This window comes from Euleptes europaea, chromosome 1, assembly GCF_029931775.1.
Source record: "Euleptes europaea isolate rEulEur1 chromosome 1, rEulEur1.hap1, whole genome shotgun sequence".
In the NCBI taxonomy this organism is placed as follows: domain Eukaryota; kingdom Metazoa; phylum Chordata; class Lepidosauria; order Squamata; family Sphaerodactylidae; genus Euleptes; species Euleptes europaea.
The window spans coordinates 53,030,451-53,044,755 of NC_079312.1; the positions used below are offsets into that span (position 1 = coordinate 53,030,451).

Here is a 14,305-nt window from a genome sequence, read left to right on the forward strand (position 1 = left end):
TGCAAGCCCTGCTTTAATATACAGAGACTGTGAAGCAGTGGCAGCAGATTGTGCCGCTTGTTTCCCTGCCTGCAAAGCTGCGAATGCCTGTCTTCTAGATTTTTTTTTAATCCTCCAAACATGAACTGGAATTTTTTTTTTGGGGGGGGGGTCAAAATAATTGCAAAGGAGCTATTGGAACGTTTGTCGGTTTTCACATGTACTGTATGAATTTGGTCTTTTTAAATGTCGCCACTTGAAGAGAAAGCGGGACTTCTGCTTCTTTTGGGGGTGGGGGGTGGAATGAAGGCCCCAAGAACACTAGCCACTTTTGCTGCACAAATCTAGGGCTTTTCACTCAAATTTGGAAAATATTGCTCTAAGTGCTACACAGAGAACGACAGGCCTCAGCCAAGAGCAACAGTATACAAGAGCAACAGTTTGGTTAGTTACTTGTAAAGTTGGTGATCCAAACTTGTAACTGGGCTACAAGAATCCCAGAAAAAAGTTTCTAGATAAGTTGTGTTACAAGCGGTTGGGTAATATGTTCAAGTACTAAGGCAGCAGCGTACCTACTAAATGTTATGTATTACGTCTTCATCTATTTCCAATGGGACTTTAGGCTGTCTTAAAAGAAAAACATGGGGCGGAAACTGGCTCAACTAACTTGCTGCATCCTCAAAAGCAGCTTATTTTAATCCGCTTCAGCCGTCCTGGGGAAACTGATGTGGCAAACCCTGCACTCACTACAACTGCAAGAAAACGTGCTTATGTCTTTAATATTTTTGGAAGGGAGCTTGTGGTGCTTCTAACAAACCTAACAGGACTGAATATAAACTAATGGGACTACATGTCTAGTCAAATGCAGTAACCTAGCTATACCTGTACACCAAATTTACCTGGCTTCATCTATTTAGCCAGGCAAAAAAAATGTTTCAGTGGCTTCCCTTTTTTTAAAACATGTAAAGCGTTACTTGCATTCTGCCTTGTTTGTATGTAGTTCATAGCCGAATAGATTAAGACATACTTGTGTATTGACGTACTTCTTCCAACAGTTATGTCGGTTTGTAGCTCCATGACAAGTCAATGTCAATGGTAACTAAGCTACCTCGCTGGGGTAGCGGTAGGCCCACCTTTTGACCAGCCTTCCATTTGTACTACTGAATTGACGCTATGAAACGGAACAAAACCATGCCATTGTGAAATTTAGCATTAATGACATGTTTATACACTTGCATGCACTACTCTAGTTTGCAAGCTTTCTGATGAAATAAAATAACATGTTTATTTTGTGTGTATGTGTACAATGATTTTCAAGAGAGTAAGGGGAAAATCCTAGGTGAACTGAAGTTAGTAGTTGCAGCAAGTCCCTTACATGTGTACTGTTTGATTCTTAATTGTATGATCCTTAACATTTTAATAGGCCTTACTCCTACCCCAGTCTGGGATAAAACAATTCATTGAAGAAGTGGTAATAGGAAATAAAGCTACTAGAAATTAATGGAGCTGTCACTATAGAGAAGTTATCGTCTCTCTTCTTAAGCATGGCCATCAACTCCAAAATAAGATGGAAAGTTTTCTACACTCGTTAACTATACAGAGGCAGTATACATGTCTTGAAGTACCATTTGAACCAAAAAAACAAGAGGGAGGGACCTATTTCCTCATCCACCTGCTGTGCAGCTGTAGTTGAGAAATGGCTTTTCCTGAAACATACACGTTTCTGTTAACCATATGCTACATCATGCATACCTGTGTAATTTTTGTTTGATCTTCCTTTCAAACAGGTTAAATCCTGTGTCAGGTTCTACTTGCTTTTTTTGATTAAACAAAAGGTTGTACAGACAAGTGGTGAACCTGCAGAATACATACATCATTGGCCCGATCCCAAGATCAGAAAATGGGACAGGAGCTTCTCCTGTGCCTCTAAGTGAACTGGGAACCTTTCAGCAGAGACCGTACACAATGAGTGTAGATAAACAGAGTACTTGCGTAATGGAAGCTGGCTTAAATGAGAATTATCAAAGCTCTGTTGCAATTCAAGGAGTCTAAAACAAGAACACATCTGTTATTTTATTTTTTTTAAAAAATCTTTCTTGTATTAAGTATGGCCATCATTGAAAGTCTCTTACAGAAGAATGGTGGTTTCAAGGTTAACTTTGCCAGTTTCCTTCAGCAGTGGCAATCTGTCCTACTGCTTTTAGTCCCTAGTAGAGGCAAGCTTCATATGGAGCTGGCTTCAGAAGCAGCGTTCTCTTTCATAGCCACTTTATACTTGCCCGTCATCTCCTTTGGTAATGGTACCTTCCCAGGGCAGGGAATTTGGCCTTTTATTTCACACATACATTCGCGCAAGTGGTATTTTCTGGGGCCAAAGGTTGCAGGGTGCCGAAGCTTCATTTTTTCTTGTGTTTCTTTCTGAAGCGTTTCCCTACCAGAAATGAGAAAATTAGTTGCGAACCAAGATGAGACAACCACTAAGATGAGACAACCACATCAAGACACAGCCAGATTATTTCAAATTTAAGCACTTAAGGCTTAACAGTAAGGATTGTGGCTCAAACCCCTGCACAAAACATAGCAGCTGCAGCTGGGGAAGAAACGAGGCTGTTTGATTCTTACCTAGCAGTCTCTTCACTCCTAAAAATACCCAGGGCTTCCTATTTTTAAAAATCTCCAAAGTGCTATTACTGCTCACATGCATGAGGATAACGCCCCCTTAACCGGGACTATAATGTACTGACAAGATGCCTCATTCTTCATATATTTCGGCTGATAGGATTAGGGGATGCTAGAAGCTCCAAGAATTTTGTTGGCTAGGGTATAAACCCCACATTGTCACCTTCCCCCACCCTCCAACAAGCCCTGCTGTAATAAATGGCAGCGGTGCAACTGCACTGCTGTTACAAGGACTCTCCCTCCGACCTCAAGCAGCCTGTGTCTTTGATGGTCCCCACCAACATTTGTTCCTACAGAGCGACCCACAGACTGATCCTATGCATGATGGCTCCGCAATTAAGTCCCACTGAGTACAATGGGTCATCCCTCCAAGAACAAGGAATGCAACCTTGTTTTCTATAGCAGTTTGTTCGAGCAACGTTCTGTGCCACTAACATTTGTTATGTTAAGGCTTAAAGAACAGCAAATCTTACACTGTGGTCAGAAATTCAGATTCTTGTCCCCTTTTGCTCTTCTGCTGCTCCAAATACGAAACACTATGTTTAATTCTTTTAGTGTCCAGTCTCAGTGAATAAAACAAACAGCACATCCTCTTTCTATTTTATTTAGGGTATTTTTTAAATCCAGCTCTTCTTCCTAGCAGCTGAGGATAGCATACAGGGTTCCCCCTTCCCCATTTTATTCTTGTAACAACCCTGTGGAGTAGGTTCAGCTGAGAGAGGCACAAGGATACACAACTTCATAGCTGAGTGGGGGAATTTGAGCCCAGATCTCCCAGTCTTGTCCAACATTTTAACCACTACAAAACTGCAGTTTTTTGTATGTATACTTACTCGCTTTTACCAAGAATTTTCTTAATATGCTGCACAATATCCTTGTTAGTCTTCTCTTCCACATCAACAAGGACTTGCTCTCCGCCTTCTACAAAAAAAAACGCACTACGAAAAATGTATCTGCACACATTTTTTCCAGCAAACACTACCATCTATTGCTTTAAATTCCTGGTGTGCCTCATCCTGAGGATGAGAGATGAAATGCATTTGCATTTATTTATTTCCCACTTTTATCCTCAGTGTGGGCTCAAAGCAACTTTAGAATATAATTCTCCCCTCCTCCCACAATATCCCTGTGAGGTAGGTCAGGCTGAGAGTTTGTGATGGGCCCAATATCACCCAGTGAGCTTTCATGGTGGGAATTCGAACCTGGGCCGCCCAGGGTCCTAGTCTGCCACTCTATTCACTACACCACACTAGCTCTCAAATATGTTCAGACACAACAAAGTAGAAATCTGCCTTAAACTGTCCTATCTCTCATTTTTCTGACCACAAAACCTGTCAAACTTTTTTTATCATGCTTTTGAGTTATTTAGAGTTTCTGATGTTAGGATAGCCGTAATCTTCTGGAAGTTGCAACAGTGGCTCAGAGTATGTGTGAATTTGCATGTTGTACAAGCACCCCTTGCTGGCTACATGGATCAAATAAATATTGTTAGTTCCTTGGTGGGGGGGGGATTAGAAAATATTTGGGACTAGAAATCTACAGGGACATCCAAGCAGATTGAACACTTGTAAAACACATCTTTTCCACTGAAGTGGTGTGTGTGAGGAGGGGCTGTGTCCAATTCCCCAGCCAGCCTCCCACTCCCCTCTCAGAAGAGTGTATAATGGAGAAAACAGGGTCTCGCTGCATCTTATAAGTAGTTCAGTTATTTCTGTCTCATCTGTCTCCCAAGAAGCTCAGAAAGAGATATTTAGGGCTCCCTCCCCTCATTTTATACAAATAACCTTGTGAGGTAAGTTAGGGCCCATGTTGTTCTTAAGAGTTTTGGACTAGGATGCAGAACGCTCAAGTTCATTTAAAGACTCAGCCATGAATCTCATCGGGTGACCTTGTGCTGGTCTCTCTCTCACAGTGCCTTCCTAAGGACAGTTACTCCAGTCTAAGCCCATTGAAATGAATGGGCTTAGACTGGAGTAACTCTCCTTAGGAACGCACTGTAGGCTAAAACCATATTCACTACCCTGAGCTCCTCAAAGGAAGGGTGGGATAAAAAATGTGAGAGATAGGGTAGGCTGAGAGACAGTGACTGGCCCAAGGTCACCCAGTGAACTTCAGAACTGACCAGGAATTTGAACCCAGGTTTCCTGTCAATGTTCGGTATTCTAGGCACTACCTCACAGGCAATACTTTGCCTTCCCTTCTGCTAATCTTAGAACAAAACTGAACTGCAGGATTCAGCCTAGGTGCCCTGAATCCTCAATACAAGACAAGCACCAGGGCACTCTTTAGACACAGGTCTAAAGAGGTATTCTTTATTTTGTAAAAGAATCCAATGCCAAAAAGTGTTATGGGTTAGAGCAGCACTATTACAAAAAGTCTGGTTGTTAACTCCCTCCACTAGGATCCTTTGCAGAAACGACTGGCTTTCCTTCTTCAGAGATTGATTTGCCCCAACTGTTTTCCCATTTGCTATTCATATAGTTCTAACCTGTACTTCTTAAAAACATCTTTTCAGTGTGTGTGTGTGTGGGGGGGGGGGGGCTCACAAGCTTCAGCAAATGTAAAACAAAACCTCCACTTACCTAAGTAGAATTTGAGGAAGGGTGAAGGTGTCATGTTCCTAAACATCACAATCTGGACCCAGGGGTTTTTGTACTGAATCTGAGGTATGTTGAAAAACACAAATTTTCTACAGGGGAGGGGAAAAGGGGCACAAATCAGGAAGATGTGCATATCAGAAAACAATTGATGATTTCGCTGGGAAGAAAGGTTGAAGATGTTGTATAACTCAATATGGAAGAAGAAAAGATCCCAAATTGTTCTAAGGTTCTATAGATACAAATTCTAGAGAGGCAGCTGTGTTCATTTGCTCCAGTTAAAACAACAAAAAGTTTAAAGACTGGTAAGTTTATTGCGGCCCAACGACCTAATCTTATTGTGGCTTCCACATTAAATCCATTGGTCTTTAAGATGTCACAACACACTCATTTTTTCCTCCAGTATCTCTCAACCCAAACTCTAGAGGGGTTGCTACAGACTTAACTTGGCTACAAGATCTTGGGGCACCTCGGACTGGCATTTATTGTAGCATAAACTTTCCACGGGGGCCGCAGTTGACTTTATATCGCCGCCCAGCCAGCCTCAAAAGTGGCCAGGAAGAACAAGCATACCTTAACTACTAACAGATTCACCGCGGCAGTCGCTGTGGTGGACGAGATTGCATTTGCCTCTCTGAAGCGAACTCTAGGCCGTCTTCAAGGTGCCAGAAGGCTGCTGTGTGTTCTTTACTGCAATATGCTGCCGTTGCAGAAGCTCAGTGCATGTGCATGGGGGGGGGGGGGAAGGAGTTAAACTGTGGAACTCCCTGCCCCAGGGTGTGGTGATGGCTGCCAACTTGGAAGGCTTTAAGAGGGGAGTGGGCATGTTCATGGAGGAGAGGGCTATCCATGGCTACTAGTCAAAATTAATACGAGCCATGATGCATACCTATTCTCTCCAGGATCAGAGGAGCATGCCTCTTATCTTAGGCGCTGTGGAACACAGGCGGGATAATGCTGCCGCAGTCGTCTGCAGCACCTAGAGGCACCTGGTTGGCCACGGACAGCTGGGCTTGATGGGCCTTGGTCTGACCCAGCATATGGCCTTTCTTATGTTCTTGTGAGGGGGTCCAGCAGCGTTTCTTACCAAACAAGGTCGCGAGCACACCCCATGTCGCTGGTCCGTCGCAGCATCTTTACTGGCCGCATATCCAGCCAAGTCAGAAATTGGATCCCTCCTCGGTGTGGCCCATGGAGGGCGCTGAAGCCTCCCTCTGGGCTGCACTCACCTGGCTCCCTCGCTGAGCTCCCCACTGGTGTTGTAGTTCACCGTCATCACCTTCACCGAGTTCTTGAAGACGACGTCCCCCTGGCTCAGGTATTGCAGCGTCCTCCGGATGGGGAACCTGCCCTTCATGGGCATGATGGCCAGGCGGTGCAAAAGGCCCGCACCGACAGCCCGGGCAGCTACAGAACGGGTCGCAGGCGACGCAATCGGCAGCCCAAGACGGAAGCAAGCGAGCAGCCAATCGCCTTGCAGCGCCAACGGGAAGAGGAAACCCCCACGGTCCTTGCCCCAAGATCGCAAAGAACCACGGGTAATGTAGTCTTCCTGTGGAAGAACGCTGGCACGTGGAAGACTGAGGCACCATAAAAACTTGTAGTCAAAAAGGGCCAGAGTCCAGTAGCCCCTTAAAGACTAACAAAAATATTTTCTGGTAGGGTAGGAGCTTTCGCGAGCCACAGCTCACTTCTTCAGATACCAAGCTCATAGAAAGCTCCTACCCTACCAGAAAATATTTCTGTTAGTCTTTAAGGGGCTACTGGACTCTGGCCCTTTTTGACTACTGCAAACAGACTAACACGGCGACCCACCATAAAAACTTGTGTGTGTGTGTGCAAAGTGCCGTCAAGTCGCAGCTGACTTATGGCGACCTCCTTTTTTTTGGGGGGGGGGTTTCATGGCAAGAGACTAACAGAGGTGGCTTGCCAGCGCCTTCCTCTGCACAGCAGCCCTGGTATTCTTAGCACGTTTTTATTCTAGCATTAACTTCCATGGATGCATATTGAGATGCATCTTGGAAGTGGCCTTTAGATCACGGAAGCTAGTGCTGGAATAGCCCGTGTTCGTTTGCGAAGTGCTGCCAAACAGGCCACCGCAGCTCCCCCACTGGAATGGCTACCAAAGACTGACGTAGGAGGTAAAGCTGGGAGTTATCAGGGCGGATGGAGGAGGGGGCGTCGTGGGAACCGCTTTCGAACGGCGTCTGTCACACACGCGCTTTGGCTAGGGTTGCCACCCTCCAGGTGGTAGCTGGAGATCTCCCGCTATTACAACTGATCTCCAGCCGATAGAGAGCAGTTCCCCTGGAGAAAATGGCCGTTAATCCCTTCTAAATAAATAAGATAAGATAAAATTAAGGCATTGAATGAAAATGGTAAGATTAGATAATAGAATCTGCGAATTGGAATATAAAAGGATTAGCATTGTTACCAAAGGTATACACAATTTATTTTAAGATAGAAGAGAGTGAGGGGGAAGTCAGTTTTTTTCTGTCATTATTAATAATGTTACATGTTTTTTAATTGTTTTATAATAATTTTAGTATTACTTGCTTACTTACATGTTATTATATTAAATGAAAAACAATAAAAATTTATTTTTTTAAAAAAAGAGAGAAAATGGCCGTTTGGGCAATTGGACCCTATGGCATCGAAGTCCCTCCCCTCCTCAAACCCCGCCTTCCTCAGGCTCTGCCCCAAAAGCCTCCCGCCGGTTGCAAAGAGGGACCTGGCAACCCTGACTTGTGCATTCCTGCCTGCTCAGACTAAGGTCATTAACGCATGGCTATTTTCTTATTTGTTTGTCCCTGTCCTATTCCACGCCTTCCAATTCCACGTTCAAAAAACTGAACGCACGGGGAGAGGGGGCAGGGACAAACAAACAAGAAGGTGCAGCAGCAGCGGCTCCATTCAGCCCCCACACACACCTCTCCCCCTCTCCTCGACGCCCTCCTTGGCCTTCCCTCAGCACCAGCCGGGGTCTTAACCCACCCCACAGCATGCAGGCCGGAGACCACAGTCAAGTGGCGAGGGGGCAAACCAATAGGGTTGCCAGCTCCTGTTGGGAAGTACCTGGAGGTTTTGGGGGCGGAGCCAGAGGAGGGCGGGGTTTGGGTCCAAGTCTTGTAAGACAGCTGTTTTATGCAAAAAAACACAACACCTACCTAGCCTCACACCATATTTACTCCAAAGGAAAACAATCCAGAATGTAAGATGCTGCCCTTACAAATGGTAAAGTAAAGGTCCCCTGTGCAAGCACCGGGTCATTCCTGACCCATGGGGTGACGTCACATCCCGACGTTTTCTAGGCAGACTTTGTTTACGGGGTGGTTTTCCAGTGCCTTCGCCAGTCATCTTTCCCTTTACCCCCAGCAAGCTGGGTACTCATTTGACCGACCTCGGAAGGATGGAAGGCTGAGTCAACCTTGAGCCGGATACCTGAAACTGACTTTCGTCGGGATTGAACTCAGGTCGTGAGCAGAGCTTTTGACTGCAGTACTGCAGCTTAACACTCTGCGCCACGGGGCTCCTTTACAAATGATACACACGACATTTATTATTTGACATAATTGTAACTTAAATGCAAATGTAAGACGATCCTTGCTTTTATGGGGATGTACTAAAACAAATGGCCCTGACCTGGATGGCCCAGGCTAGCCTGATCGCGTCAGATCTCAGAAGCTAAGCAGGGTCAGCCCTGGTTAGTATTTGGATGGGAGACCACCAAGGAATACCAGGGTTGCTGTGCAGAGGAAGGCACTGGCAAACCACCTCTGTTAGTCTCTTGCCATGAACCCCCCCCCCCAAAAAAGGGGTCGCCATAAGTCAGCTGCGACTTGACGGCACTTCACACACAATCACACAAAAACTAATGACAATAATGCCTATTAGGAGCAATAGGAGATATCTGAAGGCCCATTGGATATAATAGCAGCTGGTTGACTTGTATAGGCTGCATTTAAACATATTGAAGTAGTGAAAAGTTGTTGTAAAAATAGGAAATGGATTTGGGAATGGAGAGAAGGTCCCTGGGAAAAGCATAAATGCTATTCGATAGGATTCAGCTGACCCTTGCAGACTCAGTTAAGAGCCTCAGGGTTATACTGGACCCAACAATATTACTGGAGAAGCAAGTTAATGCAGCTTTCTTCCAAATCAGCCTAGCTTGAAAAATGGCCCTTACCTTGATTGGGTGGATCTGGTCACCTGGATTCATGCTGCGGCAACATTGAGACCGTGGAGTGGAGTGACTGTAGAATGCAATATTGTAATGCACTGTACATTGGTCTCCCCTCAAAATCAATTCGGAACCTCCAGTTGCTGCAGAATGCCACCGCTTGGCTATCATCTGGAGCTATATGGAGCATGCATATTGCTGCCATTCTATAGTCACTTCACTGGCTGCCCATCAGTTACCAGGCTCAATTTAAAGCATTAGCATAACAGCCCTTCATGGGCTTGGACCCTCATATCTGTGAGACCACCTTTCCCACTATGCTCTGCCACAACAGCTTCGCTCAACTGAGCAAGGCCTTCTGCAGGTGCTAACCTGCAAATGGGCAGCAACTGCCCGTACACGTGCCTTCTCCGTTATGACCCCCGCCTTGTGGAATGGCCTGCCTGAGGAGGTCAGGAGGGCTCCCACTCTCCTGGCTTCCCACAAACAATGCAAAACTGAATGATTCAAGAGGGCTTTTCTACGCAGGCGACAGGGTAGCATTGTTGCAAAAGGCTTCACAAAGCTACTTAAATTATTGGGGACTGAGGTCTGTACTACTGTGTGTAGTTTGCTGAGGTTGGCTGCCACCGTGTAATTTTGCATCATTTAATGTGTCATGTCAACACTTATGCTTTGTTTTTATGTTTTCATTGTTTATTGGACATCCCGTCTTGTTGATTTTATTGACTCACTCTGTGTAAGCCACCTGGAGTCCCAGTGAGAAAGTCCAACTATACATAATGTAAATAAATAAATAAAGTATCTACATAAAGGTATTATCTGAATGGGCAACTAGTGAGTACACAGAGGGATCTGACACCTTGATAATGCATTTTCACAGCACTGACCCCAATACACTGGATCAGAGAGCTGATTAAAATGCAGCCATGGGTGATGTAATTTGAAGTAGATCTGCAGTAGGGGGTGGGACAGGGCCTTCTTAACCCTTTGATCGCCACTATCGTTAAAAACTTATAACTACCCACACAGCTACTCCCCCCACCACCAATTGGGGAGTACAGTTATTCACTATAAGGTGTCAACGGACCCAGATGTGGCCCTTAAAAATATCACAACTCAGATTTAAATGTTAGCACTACAGTTGTGCCATGATGTACTGGATCCATGATGTTTGAAATGCATTCTGTCATCTTTTGGCATGGATGCATGCTGTGATTAGATGTTGGATTTTGGGTATCTCTAGGTAAAAATAAAAGTCCACCCATACCCCAGATCCACAATTTTTAGAATCTGTGGAGATGAATATGAATGGTAATTTGTCTGTGAATTTGGAGTATCTCCAGGAACAGCCTTGCCTTCAATTCAAATTTTGTCATGGTGACGCCACAGCACATTAGATCTATGATTCTCATCGCGCAGGCTGTGGTCACAGATTTGACTCAGGATGCAGCCACATAAAATCCAAGAGGGGAAAAGGAAGATCTATGATCCAGATTTATGGTTTAGCATTATGATGGATCTGAAATATTTAAGATATATTCTATGTGAACTCTGATTTGATGGTGGATTATTGTGGCCTGGGTGCAAACATGATGCCAAATTTTAAGGATTTTTGTAGATTGTACTAAATCTGAGTGCCACTCCCCTCCGTTTTGTAAAGCCATTATTTCTTGAATGAATTCTCAGATTGGAGTGGAAACGGGCAAAGCCCTTAACCAAATATGAAATTTCCATTACACTGTATTTATATCTGTTATGGATGGATCACAGATCAGTCGAACAAAGGCAGCTAGTAGCAAGCAGTTTATTCAGGATACCTGACTGCAGTTCACGGAGAGAAAACACCAGGGTACTGTCTCTGGAGTCTGTGACACAGCACAGCTCAATTTATAGTCCCGACGCAACATGCCCTCTCTCCCCCTCTGGCCAATGACAGGCCACGCGGAGGGGTTCCATTCTACCTATCACGATGCTGTTCTGTTTTTCTGCCTGGATACAAGATGGTTCCATTTTACTTACATGTCAACTTTACAACTTAAAATGGCGTTGTCTTCTTAAACTTATTTAACATTGTGGCGTTTTTACAGCCAATACACATAACTCCTATGTAATTTCAAAATGTACCTTCTTCCATATCAATTCCCCCCTTTCTTTTATTTACACGTTTTGAAATTACACCTTACTTTCTTTCATCCAAATCCACCCATATTATCCCATTTTCATCAAAGAGCTCATCTTTCCCTTTCTTCAGCTCCATTTGTCTCACTCTTGGCTTTGAGATTGCTCCACACAGGGCTGGGATACATTGAATATAGCAACATATCATGACTCCAATGACACTAAACCCCAATACTATCATGAATAGTAGTTTCAACCAACCCCAGGGGATCCATCCAGTAATCCAATTCCACGGATCCCACTCTTGGTCTGGGTTGTTATTTTGCTCATGCATTACTGCACTACTTGCCGGATTTTGTATATGTCGATTTCTATCGCCCCACTTTTGTTTATCCAATGGCAACAGGTGGAATCGATGTAAACACACAACCCTCCTTGTAAAGCTAACATCCTATCTAAAGCAACTCTGTGTTGAAAAACTACTTGGGCCAGACTTTGAACCTCTGTCTGGACTGCTTGTAAACCTGCCATCATGGTGTTAGCCAATATCTCAATCTCACCTGAAATATTCTTTAGCTGGTTTACATTCCAGGCCACCCCTAGCCCTGGAATGGTAATGACCCAAAACCTTGACCATTCAGACAAACATTGTCGGTACCTCCGAAGAGCCTGTTCAGGTTGTTGGTGGGAATGTAAGGTGAAACCTGGGGCTACATGGGCTAAAGTGCAGGTCCCTTCCCAAAAAGGGGGTAATAGTTTCCCTGCCCAATCCTCACAAACCCAATAAATGCCCTTAGGCATTCCTCCAACCCAAGACTTGCTTCCTGACTGGTTTCTGCTCCATAATGTGGTTGTCAGTATAGAAAATGGTTTATTCCCTCCTAGTTCCATAAAAATGTATAAGGTAGGGGCTTGACTCGAGTTATGGTGGATGACCTGGGGTATAAAATCTATGGTTGTAGTATTAGTCCAGATAAAATTACAGTCTTCCCATTTTATTGTCAGTTTACAGTTGGGGTACTTTCCCACCAGTAAGGGATGTGGTTCAATAAAGTTTTCACAACCCCCTACAATACTTTGGAAACAGACAGCGGCTTTTGGCCATTGTCGGTTGGTGGGGGTCCAAACTTGGTTCTTTAAGATGGTCAAATGTTTACTAATGCCATGAGTATAAATCCATACCTTTGTTCTATTCCAATCTCTAGGGGACAGGGGATCTGTTGCGAACTAAGGATAACCCTGGGGAGCATGGGAGATTGATTCCACAAATCCAGCATTGAGTTTTGTTAGCAGCTCTAGCTACAATATTTCCTTCTTTTAAGTATGTATTGTTTGCCCACCCCACCCCCCAGTACAGGATGGAATAAAGCCAGTAGGGCAAAGCATTTAATCATTGAAGAACTCATACTGCTGGGTGTCGGTACTCCATACCCAGGGGTTCTTATCTCTTTCCTCATTTTCGGAGGAATCGGTAGTATCTCCGTGCAAGGGGTTGTAAGGGTTAATGCACTTGACACACCACTGGTTATGCCAAAAGACAGTGCTGTTTTCACTTCCCAGGGGATGTTCCTCTGAGATTGTCAGAGACCCTTGACGATGCACCCAAATTCAAACTATAGGATCTAGCAACCTTTTCTGGAAATAATATCTAACTTTATCCTTCTGGTGCTTGAAGGAATCTTCGTGGATAAAAGCTACCTTTCCCCAAAAGCTATTTTCATCTATTTGATATTTCCAAATCTGCCCGTGGTAAAAGTAGCACAAGGGACCCTCCCACTTTAACTGGGCCCCGTAAGGGTGTTGCAAAGGATCTTCGAACTGGGCTGCAAACTTTTGATATCTTACCCTCCCATCCCAGGCAGGGTTATCATCCTGATTATAGTTTTGCAGCTGCAAAGCAAACATAAGAGTCCTTATTACCAGAGCAGAGTAAGTTTTAGAGGGTTGTCAAGGCTTCCTTCAGTTCTCCAGAGTCTCTGGTCTGGTTCTGGTGGAGCCAGGACCACCTTGACTCGAGTATGATGGGTCCAACCTCCTTCAGCTGTGCAGACAGCAGTTTCCGTGGTCAGGAGAACTTGGAGTGGCCCGTCCCAACTCGGCTGGAGAGGTTCGACCTTCCATCTTTTCAGGAGTACCCAGTCGCCGGGTTGAATAGAGTGAACTGCCACTTCAAGTGGTGGAGTCTGATGCAACAGACCTTGTTTCCTGCGAGCTGACAAAACAGAGAACAGCGACAGCACATACTTCCTTAAAAAGACATCTTTTAACTCATGCGTGACCTCTTGTGGCTTTTCAGGGGCAATGTCCCAAATAGAATAACCATACAGCATTTCAAATGGTGACAGTCCGATTCCTGTCCTGGGCTTGGTCCTAACATTGAACAAAGCTAAGGGGAGAACCTTTGTCCATGGGAGGTGGCTATCAACCGTAAGTTTCTTCAGAGCTCCTTTGAGGGTTTGATTCATTCTCTCAACTTGGCCGGAACTTTGGGGGTGCCAGGGGGTATGTAATTTCCAAACAATTCCTAATCCTTTCATCACACCTTGGATTCTTTCTGGGATTCCAAATTACTATGTTAACAGGGGCTCGGGGAAACCTTGATTCAGATAACCAATATATCGGACCAGGACTGCCACTTCCACCCGAATAGGACGAGCACCGACCCTTATGAGGCCGGTGGGCAGCCCGGGCGGGCACAAGGGAGTCTCCTCAATCGAGGATCTGGGACAAGCCTCCAAAATCTGTAGGA

The 14,305-nt window shown here is 44.8% G+C and overlaps 1 protein-coding gene across 1 annotated transcript; it reads right to left on the reverse strand.

Annotated features, from left to right (window-relative positions):
- Positions 1-2,134: 2,134 nt before the first annotated feature.
- MRPS25 (mitochondrial ribosomal protein S25) lies at positions 2,135-6,630 on the reverse strand. Its single transcript, XM_056863140.1, has 4 exons — positions 6,485-6,630; positions 5,241-5,347; positions 3,492-3,579; positions 2,135-2,410 (listed from the first exon to the last, which is right to left on the reverse strand). The coding sequence occupies exons 1-4, from the start codon at positions 6,616-6,618 to the stop codon at positions 2,203-2,205; spliced, it is 537 nt and encodes a 178-aa protein (XP_056719118.1). The 5' UTR covers positions 6,619-6,630; the 3' UTR covers positions 2,135-2,202.
- Positions 6,631-14,305: the final 7,675 nt, after the last annotated feature.

Excerpts from the sequence above, each read along its gene's own strand:
- MRPS25 (XM_056863140.1), bottom strand. The coding sequence starts at position 6,618 with ATGCCCATGAAGGGCAGGTTCCCCATCCGGAGGACGCTGCAATACCTG. Across the intron at positions 5,348-6,484 it reads GAGCTCAGCGAGGGAGCCAG|AAAATTTGTGTTTTTCAACA; the intron begins GTGAGTGCAGCC and ends CCTCCCCTGTAG. Across the intron at positions 2,411-3,491 it reads AAAATTCTTGGTAAAAGCGA|GGAAACGCTTCAGAAAGAAA; the intron begins GTAAGTATACAT and ends CATTTCTGGTAG.